The sequence below is a fragment of the Capra hircus genome, chromosome 19 (assembly GCF_001704415.2).
Source record: "Capra hircus breed San Clemente chromosome 19, ASM170441v1, whole genome shotgun sequence".
NCBI classification, from domain to species: Eukaryota; Metazoa; Chordata; class Mammalia; order Artiodactyla; family Bovidae; genus Capra; species Capra hircus.
In genome coordinates this window covers 56,379,502-56,393,732 of record NC_030826.1, presented here as the reverse complement: position 1 = coordinate 56,393,732, position 14,231 = coordinate 56,379,502, and the positions used below count along the sequence as shown (strand labels likewise).

Here is a 14,231-nt window from a genome sequence, read left to right as displayed (position 1 = left end):
CTGTGCTGCTTGGCAGGTCCCACTAGCTATCTGGTTCACACGCGGCAGTGCGTTTATCCCAGGTCGTCTCATCCCCCCTTCCCTGCCAATGCCCACATGTTCCTTCTCTACGCCTGCGTCTCTGTTCCTGCCCTTCGAATAGGCTCATCTGTACCATTTCCCCCCCAGATTCCACATATATGTGTTAATATCCGACTTGTCTTTCTGCACAGAAGTGTATTCACATAGAGATTACTGCACACATGAAGCGTACCCATACACATTGCGTACACGTACGTTCCTGGCAGTGGGATTTCTGGGTCAACGCACATGTGCGTTTGGAATGTTGCTATAGATTGCCATATTGTGAGGGGCCTTTAAGGATGCAGACTGCAGGGCCCACACCTGGCAGTTTTCACTCAGTAGGTCTGTGGTGAGGCTGCCTGCTTCTGGATTTTAGGGAGCTTGCCCAGGACTGATGATCAGCCAGGACTATGGACCAGAGGAGCAATTCTTCAAGGCAGGCCTGTTCCCTCGGTTGCTGGGTGTCTGACACCCACTGTCTGGCCCCGGGAAGGTGCAGGGGGTAAGAATTGCGGGACTCCAGGCCTCAAAGTCGGCCCCTCCTCCCATCAGGTCATGTGGTGGGACATCCGGAAGTTGAGTGAGCCCACCGAGGTCGTCATCATGGACATCACCAAAAAGGAGCATCTGGAGAACGCCTTGGGGGCCATCTCCCTGGAGTTCGAGTCCACTCTGGTGGGTGTCCCCTGCTCTCCCCTCCCCACGTTCCGTGGCCGGGGCAGCCAGAGCCGAGGGCAGGCCCGTGGCTGCTGTATCAGAGGCTTGTGGGCCCCACTCGTGCTCTGGATGGTCCCTCCTAGACCCGTGTGGTCTTTGCAACCACTTGCCAGCAGGGGGCAGCAGAGTAGAGGCAGAAAGCCTCTTTAATTCGCTGAGTTCCCTTTTGGCCAGTGTCCCCGCCGATCAGAAGGCGAGCTTTCTGATTGCGCAGGATTCCAGAGACGCTCCATGCTGTAAGAGCCCTGTCCAGGGTTAGCATCCGGACGCCAGGCTCTGCCTCTGTCCCTGACTCATGTCCTCATGTGGGGCCCTGGGCTGGCAGCTCACCCCCTGGGGGGAAAGAAGAGGTGTTGGAGAGAAAAATGAGATTAGAGGAGGCTCCCGGGCAAACTGATCACAGACCTACGATGGCATTTAGTAACTGAGGAGGAGCAGTAAAGAAACTGCAAAGCGGAGGGCTTCCCTGGTGATCCAGTGGTTAAGAATCCACCTTCCAATGCAGGAGACGCAGGTTTGATCCCTGGTCCAAGAACTAAGATCCAATATGCCACAAGGCAACTAAGCCCCCACACCACAACTAGTGAGCCCGAGGGCTGTACCTAAGACCCAACACAGCCAAATAAAGAATCTAAAAAAATAGAAGAAAAGTAAATAGGAAATAGTGGCTTCCCAGGTGGCTCAGTGGTAGAGCCCGTCTGCCAGTGCAAGAGACTCAGGTTCGATCCCTGATCTGGGAAGATCCCACGTGCCGCAGAGCAGCTAAGCCCGGGCGCCACGATTATTGGGCCTGAGCTCCAGAGCCTGGGAGCTGCCACCGCTGAGCCCACCCGCTGCAACTGCTGAGGCCCGCGTGACCTGGAGCCCGTGGGCCACCACGAGAGACGCCGCCGCAGTGAGAAGCCCACGCACCACAATGAAGAGGGGGCCGCGATCGCCACAACCAGAGAAAAACCCGAGTCACAGTGAAGACTCAGCACAGCCACAAATAAAACCCAATAAAGAGAACTAGCAAAGCAGTCATGTGGATGTGTCCAAGGAGGGAGGCTTCTGGAAGCTCAAATGAGGATTCCTTCCAAAGCAATGAAATGACCTTCCCGGACGGCTCCTGGCCTGACCCCCTCCTGGGATCGTCACTGGTTTGCCTCCAGGCCGACATCATTCCCAGGCCCTTCGGAGGTGGACAGGCTCTGGCCTCACCCTTGCCCTGGGAGCACCTCCCCCACCCCAAGCTGGGGGATGAATGTGGTGGGGGAGGTGGACGACAACTTTACTGGACGTCCCCCATTCCCCAAGCCCCCGGCTCTCTATGGGGAGGACTCAGAAAAAGGTTCTGTCCTGGAATCAGAGATTTCTAGGCGAGGCTCTAGACACAGTGGCCACACCATCGCTGGTCCCCGCTTGCCCGCCGCCTTGTCGCTGAGTGGACGCCATGTGCTGGCCCCTTGTAGCCGCCTGATGCGGTCTCCCATGACCATCCTATAAGCTGATGGGATTAGCATTATCCCAACTTTGCAGATAAACAACAGGAGTCTTAGTGGGGAGGTGAGTCTCCAGAGCAGGGAGCAGCCGGGGCTCAAACCCAAGGCTCTGGCTGCAGGGCGGGGCGCTCCACTCTCACCCCACCGAGGGGCCCTGGAGCTGGCGTTCTTCCTTACTTTTCTGGGCCTCTCAAGCTTTCTCTTTTCACTTTCCTTTAACGACCCCCCCACCCCATTTATGGGACTTCCCCGATGGCTCAGCAGATAAAGAATCCTCCGGCAATGCAGGGGACACAGTAGACGTGGGTTTGATCCCTGGGTCGGGAAGATCCCCTGGAGGAGGAGATGACAACCCACTCTAGTATTCTTGCCTGGTGAATCCCCCTGACAGAGGAGTTTAGCGAGTACAGTCCATGGGGTCGCAAAGAATCCGACACGACTGAGCAACTAAGCAAGCAAGCCCTCTGTTTGTAGCCCAGCTGTTCTTTTTAATCGTGGTTAAAAAAAAAAAAAAAAAAGAAATTTAAAAGCACATAGTGTAAAATGTACCACCTTAACCATTCTTTTTTTAAAAAACTATTTATTTGGCTGTGTCAGGCCTTGGTTGTGGCGCGAGGGATCTCTGTTGTATCGAATGGGATCTCTCATTGCAGCGCATCAACTCTCTAGTTGTGGTTCGTGAGATCAGTTGCTCCACGGCATGTGGGATCCTAGTTCCCCGACCATGGATTGAACCCATGTCCCCTGCACTCAAGGTGAATTCTTAACACTTGGACCACCAGGGAAGTCTCCACTTTAACCATTCTTAAGTGGACAGTTTAGTAGTGCTAAGTATATTTACACTGTGGGCTCTCCAGAACTAGAACTTTTTCATCTTGCAAAACAAACTCTGTATCTTTTAATCAACTAACTCCCCGTCTTCCCCTTCCCTCAGTCCCTTCGGCTTTCTGTCTCTATGAAATTGACCCCTTCCGGGTACCCCATTCACTTTATGAATTCTTACTGTTTGTCTTTTTGTGACGGGCTCTTTTTACTTAGCACAATGCTCTCGAGGTTTATCCACGGTGTGGCACATGGCAGAATTTTCCTCTTTTTTTTTTTTTTGAAGCCAAATAGTATCGCATTGTATGAATAGACTGGGGTTCCCTGGTGGCTCAGATGGTAAAGAATCTGCCTGAAGTGCAGCAGATCCAGGTTCAATCCCTGAGTCAGGAAGACTCCCTGGAGAAGCGAATGGGTACCCACTCCAGTATTCTTGCCGGAGAATTCCACGGACAGAGGAGCCTGGCTGGTACAGTCCATGGGGTCACAAAGCCGGACACGACTGAGCGACTAACACACACACGCGTGAACAGGCCACAGTTTGTTTTTCCATTCATATGGACACTTGGGTGGCTTTTACCTCTTAGCTGTTGTGAGTAAAGATGCTATGGAGGGACTTCCCTGGTGGTGCAGTGAGTAAGACTGAACTCCCAAAGCAGAGGCCCAGGCTCAATCCATGGTCAGGGAACTAGATCCCGCATGCCCCAACAAAGACCCGGCACAGCCAAATACATTTCTAAAAACAAAGCAAAGAGCAAACAACCGAAAAACTCCAGCAACAATCATTAGACATGGGTGTACAGTGAAGCCCAGGTTTGCAGTGAGTAGTATCTGGAGGCTGGAGGGGGCTCTTCTGGACTCAGGGGTCACAGTATTCATTCAGTCACTGACTTTGTGTGTAAACAGACATTCAGGATCTTTTTTTGGCAAAATGCTTAGCGAGCATGGTGCTGCATGGAGGGCTGTGACGCAGCTCTAGGGAACAGATGACTGGGGGCTTCATCACTCGCGGGGCCCTTGAGCAGGTGCTAAAGAAGGGTGGGGCCTGCTCAAGCTGATCAAGAGTGGGGGCGGCCCCCCAAAAGGGGCGGGGCACAGCTCAAGCAGAGGCTTAAACCAAAGGCACCTTTGGGCCCCCACCCTGCTGGCCCCGCCACTCTGGCCCCAGAAGGCTGCTCTCCCTGCCAGCTTAACCCTGAGCTGAGATTTCATGGAGCCTTCCACTCATGCATCACCCCCTCCACAGCCAACCAAGTTCATGGTGGGCACCGAGCAAGGCGTCGTCATCTCCTGCAACCGCAAGGGCAAGACGCCAGCCGAGAAGATCGTGTGCACCTTCTCAGGCCACCACGGCCCCATCTACGCCCTGCAGAGAAACCCGTTCTACCCAAAGAACTTCCTGACCGTCGGCGACTGGACCGCCCGCATCTGGTCAGAGGACAGCCGGGAGTCGTCTATCATGTGGACCAAGTGAGGGGAAGACTGGGGCGGGAGGGGGTGCCAGCCCTGTACGGGACAGAGGGCCCGGCCCAGCCCAGGGGGGCTCTGAGCTCTGTGTCTCCACCCATAAAAACGGAGCAAACATTTCTCTCCAAGCATCCGAGCTAATGCTAGGAAATAGCTTGATTCAGTGACTTCAGAAAGGGAATAAGCTTCAAACTGCCCACTCATCTGTTGATGGACATTGAGCTTGTTTCCATATCTCGACAATTGTGAATAACGCAGCAGTGAGCATGGAAGGGGGGCAGGTGTCTCTTAAAGATCCTGCCTTCAATTCCTTTGGATAAAGACCCTGAAACGGGGGGCTTCCCTGGCAGTCCAGGGGTTAAGACTCTGCTTTCAGTGCAGGGGCTGTGGGTTCGATCCCTGGTCAGGGAACTAAGATCCCACATGCTTCGCAGCCAAAAAAGAAAAAGGCCCAGAAACAGGATTGAGGACCTTCCATACTGTATTCCATGGCGGTCGCACCAATTTGCATTCCCACCAACAGTGCACAAGGGTTCTCGTTTCTCCACATCCTCGCCCACACTCGTCTTTGGCTTTGCTAATAATTTAGCCATCCTCACAGGTGTGGATATCTCACTGTGGCTTTGGTTATCTTCCTCTGATGATTAGTGATGTCGAGCATCTCTTCACATACCTGTTAGCTGTTTATTTGTCGTCTTTGAAGAAATGTCTGTCCATGTCCTTTGCCCACTTTTTAAATTGGGTTGTTTTGTTTTGCTTTTTTGAGTTGTACGAGTTCCTTATATATTTGGGGTGTTAAACCTTTATCAGATATCTGGTTTGCAAATATTTTCCCCCATTCCTTAGGTTGCCTTTCGTTCTGTTGACTGCTTTCCTGGGTCTGCAGGAGCTTTTTAAGTAGATACACTCCCACGTACTTATTTTTGCTTTTGCTGCTTATGCCTTTGGTGCCAAATCCAAAAATTCATTGCCAAGGCCACTGCAAGGAACTTTTACTCTATGTTTCCTTCTAGAAGCTTTATGGTTTCGGATCATATGTTTAAGTCTTTAGCTCATTGTGAGTTCATTTTTGTATATAACATAAGGGTCCAGTTTCATTTTTTGCTGTAGAAATCTTTGAAAATCGAGGTTAAATCAAGTAGGCAGCATAGCCCTCTCTTCATCTGAATAGTGTGAACGTTTCTGGGCAGATTTTCCTTCCTCCAACGCCTTTTCAAGTGAGTCTCATAGCCAGGGGACCGGGCCCAGGCCTGTGCCCTTGAGTTAGGTATAGAGAAACACCAGAACCCTTTACAGTGCAAACTGTGAACCGTGGGTGGTGAGGCTGGCATGGCTAGAAGTCAGACACCAGGAAGAACTTCCAGGCTGAGACCCAGGAGCCGGGGAGGGGCTGGATGAGCAGGGTCTCAGCTCAGCAGGCTCTCCCTGCATCCCAGTCCCCCCGTGGTCCCTGAGCAGAGGTCCTGGCTCCCTACAGGTACCACATGGCCTATCTCACTGATGGCGCCTGGAGCCCCGTGAGGCCGGCGGTTTTCTTCACCACCAAGATGGACGGGACCTTGGACATCTGGGACTTTGTGTTCAAGCAGTGTGACCCTGCCCTCAGCCTGAAGGTCACGTGCACCCCCCTCCTGGTGCATCCACGCCCTCAGAAGCCTGGCCTTTCCTCCCGCCAGGCCTGTTCCCGCCAAGCCAGGCCTGTTCCTGCCAAGCCTGGGCCGAGTGGAGCCTCCCAGCTGAGCCAGCCTTATCTTATCAGCAGGGGCGGGGCGGAGACCTGCAGGCTGGGGGCGTGGCAGACAGCGGGGCTGGGGAAACAGCAGAATGAAAGGGGCGCTGGAGGGCCTTCCCTGGCCGTCCAGTGGTTAAGACTCTGCCCTCCAATGCAGGGGGCACAGGTTCGATCCCTGGTTGGGAAACTAGGATCCACATGCCGATCTGTGTGGCCATTGGGGGGTGGTTGTGGTGGCCGGGGTACGGTGGGAGATGAGGCTGGAGTGACAGGTCTTGCAACCGACCTTGGTGTGGACACCCTCCTGTGGGTTGAGGCTGGGGTCCCCTTCGGTCAGGGAAGTCCCCAGGGGTGTTTGAATGGGGCTGCTGGGCTAAGCCTCCCCAAGACCCAGATGGCTAGACGAGCAGAAGGTGACGTGGCTCCCCCGCGTCTGCCCGGCCCTCCAGCAGGTCTGTGACGAAGCCCTCTTCTGCCTCCGGGTGGAAGACAATGGGTGCTTCATCGCTTGCGGCTCCCAGCTGGGGACGACCACGCTGCTGGAGGTCTCCAACGGGCTGTGCACCCTCCAGAGAAATGAGAAGAACATGGCTTCTGCGGTAGGTACGGGGCCCCGGCGAGGTGGGCACACCAGCTCTGGTCCTGGCCTGGCCCCCGGCCGAGTGGGCTGGTCAGCAAAGGGCAGACGCGCTTCCACCACCTCCTGGGAAGTGGGTGGACATTCTGGGGAGGGTCAGGGAATGGGCCTGAGAGATGGGTGTTGGCCGTGTCTGAACCCCCCCAGGCTTCACCGCTCAGGAAGCCCAGTGGCCCTGGGCAAGTCTCTTGACTTCTCCAAGCTTCGGTTTTCTTCAGATCCAAGCAGTGTGACTTGGTCATTTTGTCTAATTGTAAACAGTATACATTTGGGGCAGCCGAGCCTGTCTGAAGAAGCTTGACTGATGCCAATGGAGAAGCAGCTGGAAGGGACTGATCGGGGGAAGGGGGCGCTGGGGCGCTGAGATCCGTCACCCTGGCCGAGAGTCCTGGAGACGCCTTCCCATAGCCATGGGCCACCGAGAGGGGTTGAAACGCCCTGGTGCTGAGATTCTGGGAGGCCCTCCTGGCTCCGCCTGGGCGTGCGAACTGGTCCTCCGGGGGCCCAGGGATGCAGCTTTGCACACCCCAGGGAGCATGCTTCACACCGGCGTCAGGCACTTGGTATTCCTTGGAACTGCGTGATTTGGCATGCTCTTCAGTGTGTTTGTGCACATGGGGAGGGTTTGTGTATACTCTGATTGTGTGTGTGTGTACATGGGGATTGTGTGTGTACAAACGGGGATTGTGGGCATGCACACGGGACTGTGTGTGTGTACACATGGGGAGTGTTTGTGTACACATGGAGAGTGTGTGTGTGCACAAGGGGATTGTGGGTGTACACATGAGGATTGTGGGTGTACACATGAGGATTGTGTGTGTGCACACAGGGATTATGTGTGTGCACACAAGATTGTGTGTGTACACATGGGGACTGTGTGTGTGCACATGGTGAGTGTGTGTGCACACTCAGGGATTCTGTGTATGTGCACAGGGGAGTGTGTGTGTGCATACCAGATTGTGTGTGTGCACACGGGGATTGTGTGTGTTCACAGGAGATTGTGTGTGTACACATGGAGAGTGTTTGTGTACACACGGGGATTTTGTGTATTTGTACATGGGGATTGTATGTGTGGACAGGGGATTGTGTGTGTACACACGGGGATTGTGTGTGCTCACATGGGGAGTGTGTGTGTACACAAGGGGATTGTGTGTGTGCACACGGGATTGTGTGTGTGTGTGTGCACACAGGGATTGTGTGTATGTGTGCACATGGGGATTGTGTGTGTGCACACGGGATTGTGTGCATGCACATGGGGATTGTGTGTGTTCGTGCACACGGGATTGTGTGCATGCACATGGGGATTGTGTGTGTTCGTGCACATGGGATTGTGTGTATGTGTGCATATGGGATTGTGTGTGTGTCTGCATACGGGATTGTGTGTGTGTGTGCACATGGGGATTGTGAGTGTGCACGTGGGGACTGTGTGTGTACACACGGGGATCGTGTGTGTGCACAGGGGGATTGTGTGCATGCACACGGGACTGTGTGTGTGTACACATGGGGAGTGTGTGTGTGTGCACACAGGATTGTGTGTGTGTGTGCACCCAGGAATTGTGTGTGTGTGCACATGGGGATTGTGAGTGCGCATGTGGGGAGTGTGTTTGTACACATGGGGATTGTGTGCATGCACACGGGACTGTGTGTGTGTACACATGGGGAGTATGTTTGTGTACACACAGAGATAGTGTGTGTGCACAGGCGACTGTGTGTGTACACATGGGGAGTGTGTGTGTGTGCACATGGGGAGTGTGTGGACACGGGATTGTGTGTGTGCGCACAGTGGATTGTGTGTGTGCACATGGGGATTGTGTGTATGTGTGCACATGAGAATTGTGTGTGTGCACAGGGGGATTGTGTGTGTGCGTACACGGGATTGTGTGTATGCACATGGGGATTGTGTGTGTGCACATGGGGATTGTGTGTATGTGTGCACATGAGAATTGTGTGTGTGCACAGGGGGATTGATTGTGCTGTGTGGTACACGGGATAGTGTGTGTGCACATGGGGATTGTGTGTGTGCACACACGGGATTGTGCGTATGTGTGCACACGGGTGTCTGGTGAGGACCCAGGTTCTGTGGTCTGGGGTCTAGGGCCTGGGGACTGGGCAGATGGAGGGGGGAGAGTGCTGGGTGAGGAGGAGGATTCTGGGAAAGCAGGACCCCCATGAGAAACGCTTTGGCCTCCAGACCCTTTCCAGACTCAGCGCTGCCCTCTGCTGTCTTTCTGGGGGAAAGAAGAAGTGAAGTGACGTGGAAAGTAATCTCAGCCGAGTCTGACTCTTTCGTCCCCTTTGGACTTATACAGTCCATGGGATTGTTTTTCTTTTCATCTTTCCCCTTTCTATTAAGATGCTCTTCCAGGCATTCTCTGGTGGCTCAGTGGTAAGAATCCACCCTCATGTAGGAGACCAGGTCAAATCCCTGAGGAGGGAATGGCTGCCACATCCAGTATTCCACCTGGAGAATTCCATGGACTGAGGGGCCTGGTGGGCAACAGTCCATGAGGTCGCAAAGAGTCAGACATGACTTAAGCAACTAAACAACAATGCAGTCCTCTTCACTCACCCCTGCGGCACCTAAAACTTGGCCTGATGAATTTGTTGCATTTTTTTAAAGGTCAGGGAATTTCAGCGGCAGTGGTGGGACCACAGGTGGTGCTGGGTGCCGCCCCCTCCCTGCTTGGGGCCCTCCCTCCCTCACCACCCTCCTGCACACATCTGCCTGGGGGCACTCAGCGGGTCAACAGGGGGACTGACAGTATCAGCCTCCATTCAGGGCTGGCCCTGTTATCCCCACTATGGGCGGCAAAGCAAGACGGACCTCTGAGAGCCCCCTGCCCTGAGGCAGCTCTCTGGGTGAAGTACAGGGGGCAGGGTGCACTTGAGGGCTCCGGGCTCCGGGAACAGAAGGAGAGTTCAAGCAACTCCAACGCAAGGCAGCCCCGCTTTGCTGGTCTGGGGGGAGACAGCGTCGGAGCACCGCCCCTCCACTGCCACGCTCCTGCGTTTTGGCCACGCGTTCAGGTCTTGGAGGAATTGGAGGACTCCGTGCTGAGGTCGTAGGTTGGCCATGGAACCCAGAAATCTCCAGCTTTGCTGTGCGCTGCTGTGTCCGGAGGTGGGGGGGGATCCAGGGGGAGAACTTGTCTGTTGATTCTCTGGATGGAGCTTCTGCTGATGAGGAGCCTCTTAGTCTGTTGGCCACAGCAGTTCTCGGGGCTGTTCTGCAAGCCTGCTGTGCTTCAAGTGGCCATCACTAATCAATTAGAGGCGTTTAACAGGGTGGGCTGAGGCCTCAGTCCTGAGTTGTTCTTAGGAATGGCTAATGAGAATTCATCAAACAGAAAAAACTGAAAGCCCTTGAAAAGGGAAATAAAGCGTTCTCTGAATTTAATCCTTCGATTTCGTCAGGAGGACAGAGCTCTTTCCTCGCACCGCAGTGTAAAGGGGTCCCCCATACCCGAGGTGGGTCCCGCACACACAGGCTTCACAGAAAGGCGCCTGGGTCTGTTGCGCTCCTCAGGGGCGGTGTAGCCGGGTGTTGGTGACCTTACCGTCTCCACACCCATGCTCTGCTCCTGTGTTCTACAAGCTTTTTTCCAGTATCAAGATGGACAGTGCCATGGGGAAGTGGGGCCTGCCTGAGAGAGACGAGGTGACCAGGCCACAGAAAAGGAGGTCGTCTGCCCCTGGAGAGAGCCCGGTGGAGGGCTGTAGGCTGAGCCGGGCCTTGGGCCAGGAAGCCGCTCCACAGATCGGCAGGATGGGCAAACACGGGGCACGCTGGCTCTGGGACCAGAATGCGATGAAGATCACACGTGGCGGGCCATTGAGGGCAGATGGCTGGACCCCTGGCAGAGGCGCATCTGGGACGCGGTGCCCGTGCTAGGCCTTCCCTTGCCCCGTCTTTCTCCTGTTATCAAGAAGACAGGCATGTGCACAAGAGGACTTGACTTGCTGCCTGTAAAACCAATAAAGAGTGTTAACCTATCGTCGGAGTGTTTTGGATTGCGTAATGCTTAGCGGACGTCCAGTTTGATAAGCCATCTATGAGTTCTTGCCTGCTAAGTCCGTCCAGTCGTGTCCAACTCTTTTTGCGACCATGGACTGTAGCCCCAGCGCTCCTCTGCTACCGGGAATTCTCCAGGCAAAGACTACTGGATGGGTTGCCATGCTCTGCTCCAGGGGTCTTCCTGATCCAGGGGTAAACCCTGGATTCCTGTCGTCTTCTGCACTGGACAAGATGGGAGCTTCTTTACCACCAGGGCCACCTGGGAAGCTTTGCGGATCTCCACTTATGCCATAACTCAGGTCTTGGTTTTCTGCACAAGGGAATCTGAATCGCCTCCAAGAGCTCCCCTGCAACGTATTATGTCGGTCTTTGGTGCGTGATGCTCTTACCAACTGAGCTCCGCATAGGGGGAGCTTGGGCTGGGCCCACAATAGAGATGGGGGCTGGGAAAGGCATGCTCCTGGGTGCCAGGCTTGCCAAGATCCACCAGAAGCAGAGGGCAAAGAGTGTGATGAGTGTGTGGCATGGGAACTGCCAGAGGAACTGCTGGAGAAGGGGTTGGGGCTCTTCAGGCCACAGCGCAGGGCCAACCTCATGGGAAGGCGGGGTGGAGGGGCCGCCGGATGGCGGAGCAGTTCCAGGAACGTCGATGGCGAGGTTCTGGGATGCTTTGAGCCGTGTTCTTCACGAGGGTTGGCTGGGCTTTTGACCCAACGCATGTAAGGGCGTTGGCTGAGGGAGCCTCATTGCGGGTGGCATGGCCGTTGCACGCGGACATGCTGGAGGCCGCGTCCGAGAGGTTGCGTCCGGTCGCCCTTCCCTCCACACACTTTTCTCCAGTTATGAACTCAGCACGCTGGACAGAATGCTCGCACGGTGAGATCTCTGCAGGGGCCCTGGGCAAGCAGTGGGTCGTCTCACTTGGTGGGAATTCCTCTGAGCACTGGTATCTCAAGCAGGGCCCAAACTTTTGTCACAGGTGAACGTTGAGCGTGTCAGAGACATTTTCAGTTGCCATGGCTGGAGTGGGCCTGTGTCGGCGTGGGGTGGGGGTTTCCTGAAACTCAAGAGGAGAGCACAAAGTGAAAGTGAAAGCCTCGTTGTGTCCGACTCTTTGCTAAACCCCAATGGACTGTTATCCATGGAAATTCTCCAGGCCAGAATACTGGAGTGGGTACGCTGTATCCCTCTCCAGCGGATCTTCTGACCCAGGGATCGAACGGGGTCTCCTGCATTGAAGGCGGATTCTTTTCCAGACTGAGCACCAGGGGAGGTGTGCCATTAATTATGTAGGGTGCGTCGACAAATGTGTTTATGTAGGAAGGAGGACAATGCACGGGGGCCGCCCCACCCTCGACAGAGGATGATGGCTCTAAAGTCTCAGCCGCAGTGGGGACCTTGGAACAGACGGTCACAGTCACTGCGGCTGTGCTGGGCACTGCTGGTTTCTGCCCAAAGTCTGAAGTGTTGCCTGAAGGAGTCCACTGGGATCATGCTTGAACTGGGAATGTGGGTTGAATTAAGGGTATGTGGTGAATAAACCATTTTCTTAAAAGTTACCTGGGAACATCCTTGGTGGGACAGAGGTTAAGGCTTCCTCCCAAAAGCAGGGGTATCAGGTTCGATCCCTGGTTGGGGAGCTAGGCCACAGGCCTTGCAGACTCAAAAAACAACGTAAAACAGAAACATACTGTAACAAACTCAATATAAGACTCTAAAAAATGGTTCACATTAAAAAAAAAAACCATTGAAAAAAAGTTGCTGGAAAGTCCTCGTAGAAAGAAAGGTAAGTGGTTTGCCCAAACCACTTATTCATGTTCTTAACCTTTAATCCTGCAGAATTCAAGACACCTCTCCACCTTTTAACCTGCAGGACAGTTTCTTTATTTAGCCACAAACACTGGCGGCTGAGCCACAGCCTCTACATACAATCAGGAGAACGAGTGGGGGTGGTTAGGTGTGTTCCGCAAACCTGGATTCCACTGCCCACTGCGGGAAAACTCAGGGCCTTCAGCTCTGAAATAGCATCTCCATTTCAATTTCTACAGAAGTCCCTCATCTTGGGCTTCACAGAGTCCTCAGAAGGGAAGGGAAAACTTCCTCCAGAGAGTGAGCAGTCAGCCATGACTTCAGCTACTGAAATAGACATCTCATTTCAGATCTACAGTCCCTCTTTGGGGCTCGACAGGAGTCTTCAGAGGGGAAGGGGAAACTTTCTCCAGAAAGTGAGCAGTCAGCCTGTTTCTTGGAAGGGTGAGAAGGCGCAATTCCATGAATGGTCTTCCCCGGTGGCTCAGAGGTAGAGTTGCCTGCGTGCCAAGAGACCTGGTGTTTGGTCCCTGCGGTCGGAAAAAGATTCCCTGGAGAGGAAACGGCACCCATCTGGTGTTCCTGGCCTGGAAAGACCTCGCACGGACAGAGAAACTCTGCTCAGTCCCGATTGGGTCCGCAGCTGGAATGTTGATTTTCAAATTGCAAAAGTGGGTCTAAAGCACGAATGAAAGGGCAAATGGCACGTCCTCCGGCAGCCGTTGTGTTCCTGAGAAAAGGCAGAATACTCAGACCGCGGCATTGCACAACTCGTGCCCCATGGGCCCCCGGGTTCCTGCAGAGAAAACCCGCCACCATCCGGGATTGGAGGATGGACTTCCGTGGTTGCCTGAGTGAGCACGTTGTGCGGTGCCAAGTCTTTTCAGCTGTTGGCCCGAACTCTTTTGCACCCCAGGGGACCGTCGCTTCCGGCGCTCGCCTTCTTCTGTTCTCCTGGTGTTTGGAAGTTGGGGTTCTTTACCACTGTGCCCTGGCAAGCCCTACAACCTTACGGGAAGTGCAAGTTCCAGAAGAGACCCGCAAGAGGAAGGAAGGCGCGGTCCCCACAAAAACGCCGAGGAATTTTCATGTCTCCACCCATGCTGTTGAAGGCAGGGAAGGCCCAAGGTGAGTGGACTCCAGGCGAAGAGAGACAATCAAAGGGACGGTCTGGTTTTGTGCCGCCCAGGGGCGCCGGGGCCCTCGGGCTGCTGACGGCCGAGCGGGGATACCGGCGGAGGGACACGGGTCTCAAAGGCCTCTAGAGGCCCTGCCCTGCATCTAGGATGGTCCCCCTCCTGGAGGCCTTCACCAGAAAGGGGGAGATGCGAGGCTCAAACGGATTCCCCGGATGAGGCAAGAATTCCTCCCTGGGGCGTGAGAGGAAGGCGGGCCAAAAAGGAAGGTCCCTTGGCCTTGGGAAAAGCCAGAAGAGTGGGGAGGCGCGGGGAGCGGAAGAGGACCCAGTCCATCCCCTTGCTCCAGCCC

General features: G+C 54.5%; 1 protein-coding gene across 1 annotated transcript in view; it reads left to right on the top strand.

Moving 5' to 3' along the window:
• Positions 1 to 14,231, top strand: part of DNAI2 (dynein axonemal intermediate chain 2) — a 105,054-nt gene that overhangs the window by 15,954 nt on the left and 74,869 nt on the right. Inside the window, 4 exon segments of the mRNA XM_018064030.1 lie at positions 616 to 738; positions 4,330 to 4,553; positions 6,028 to 6,163; positions 6,735 to 6,881. Coding sequence (XP_017919519.1) covers positions 616 to 738; positions 4,330 to 4,553; positions 6,028 to 6,163; positions 6,735 to 6,881 — 630 coding nt within the window.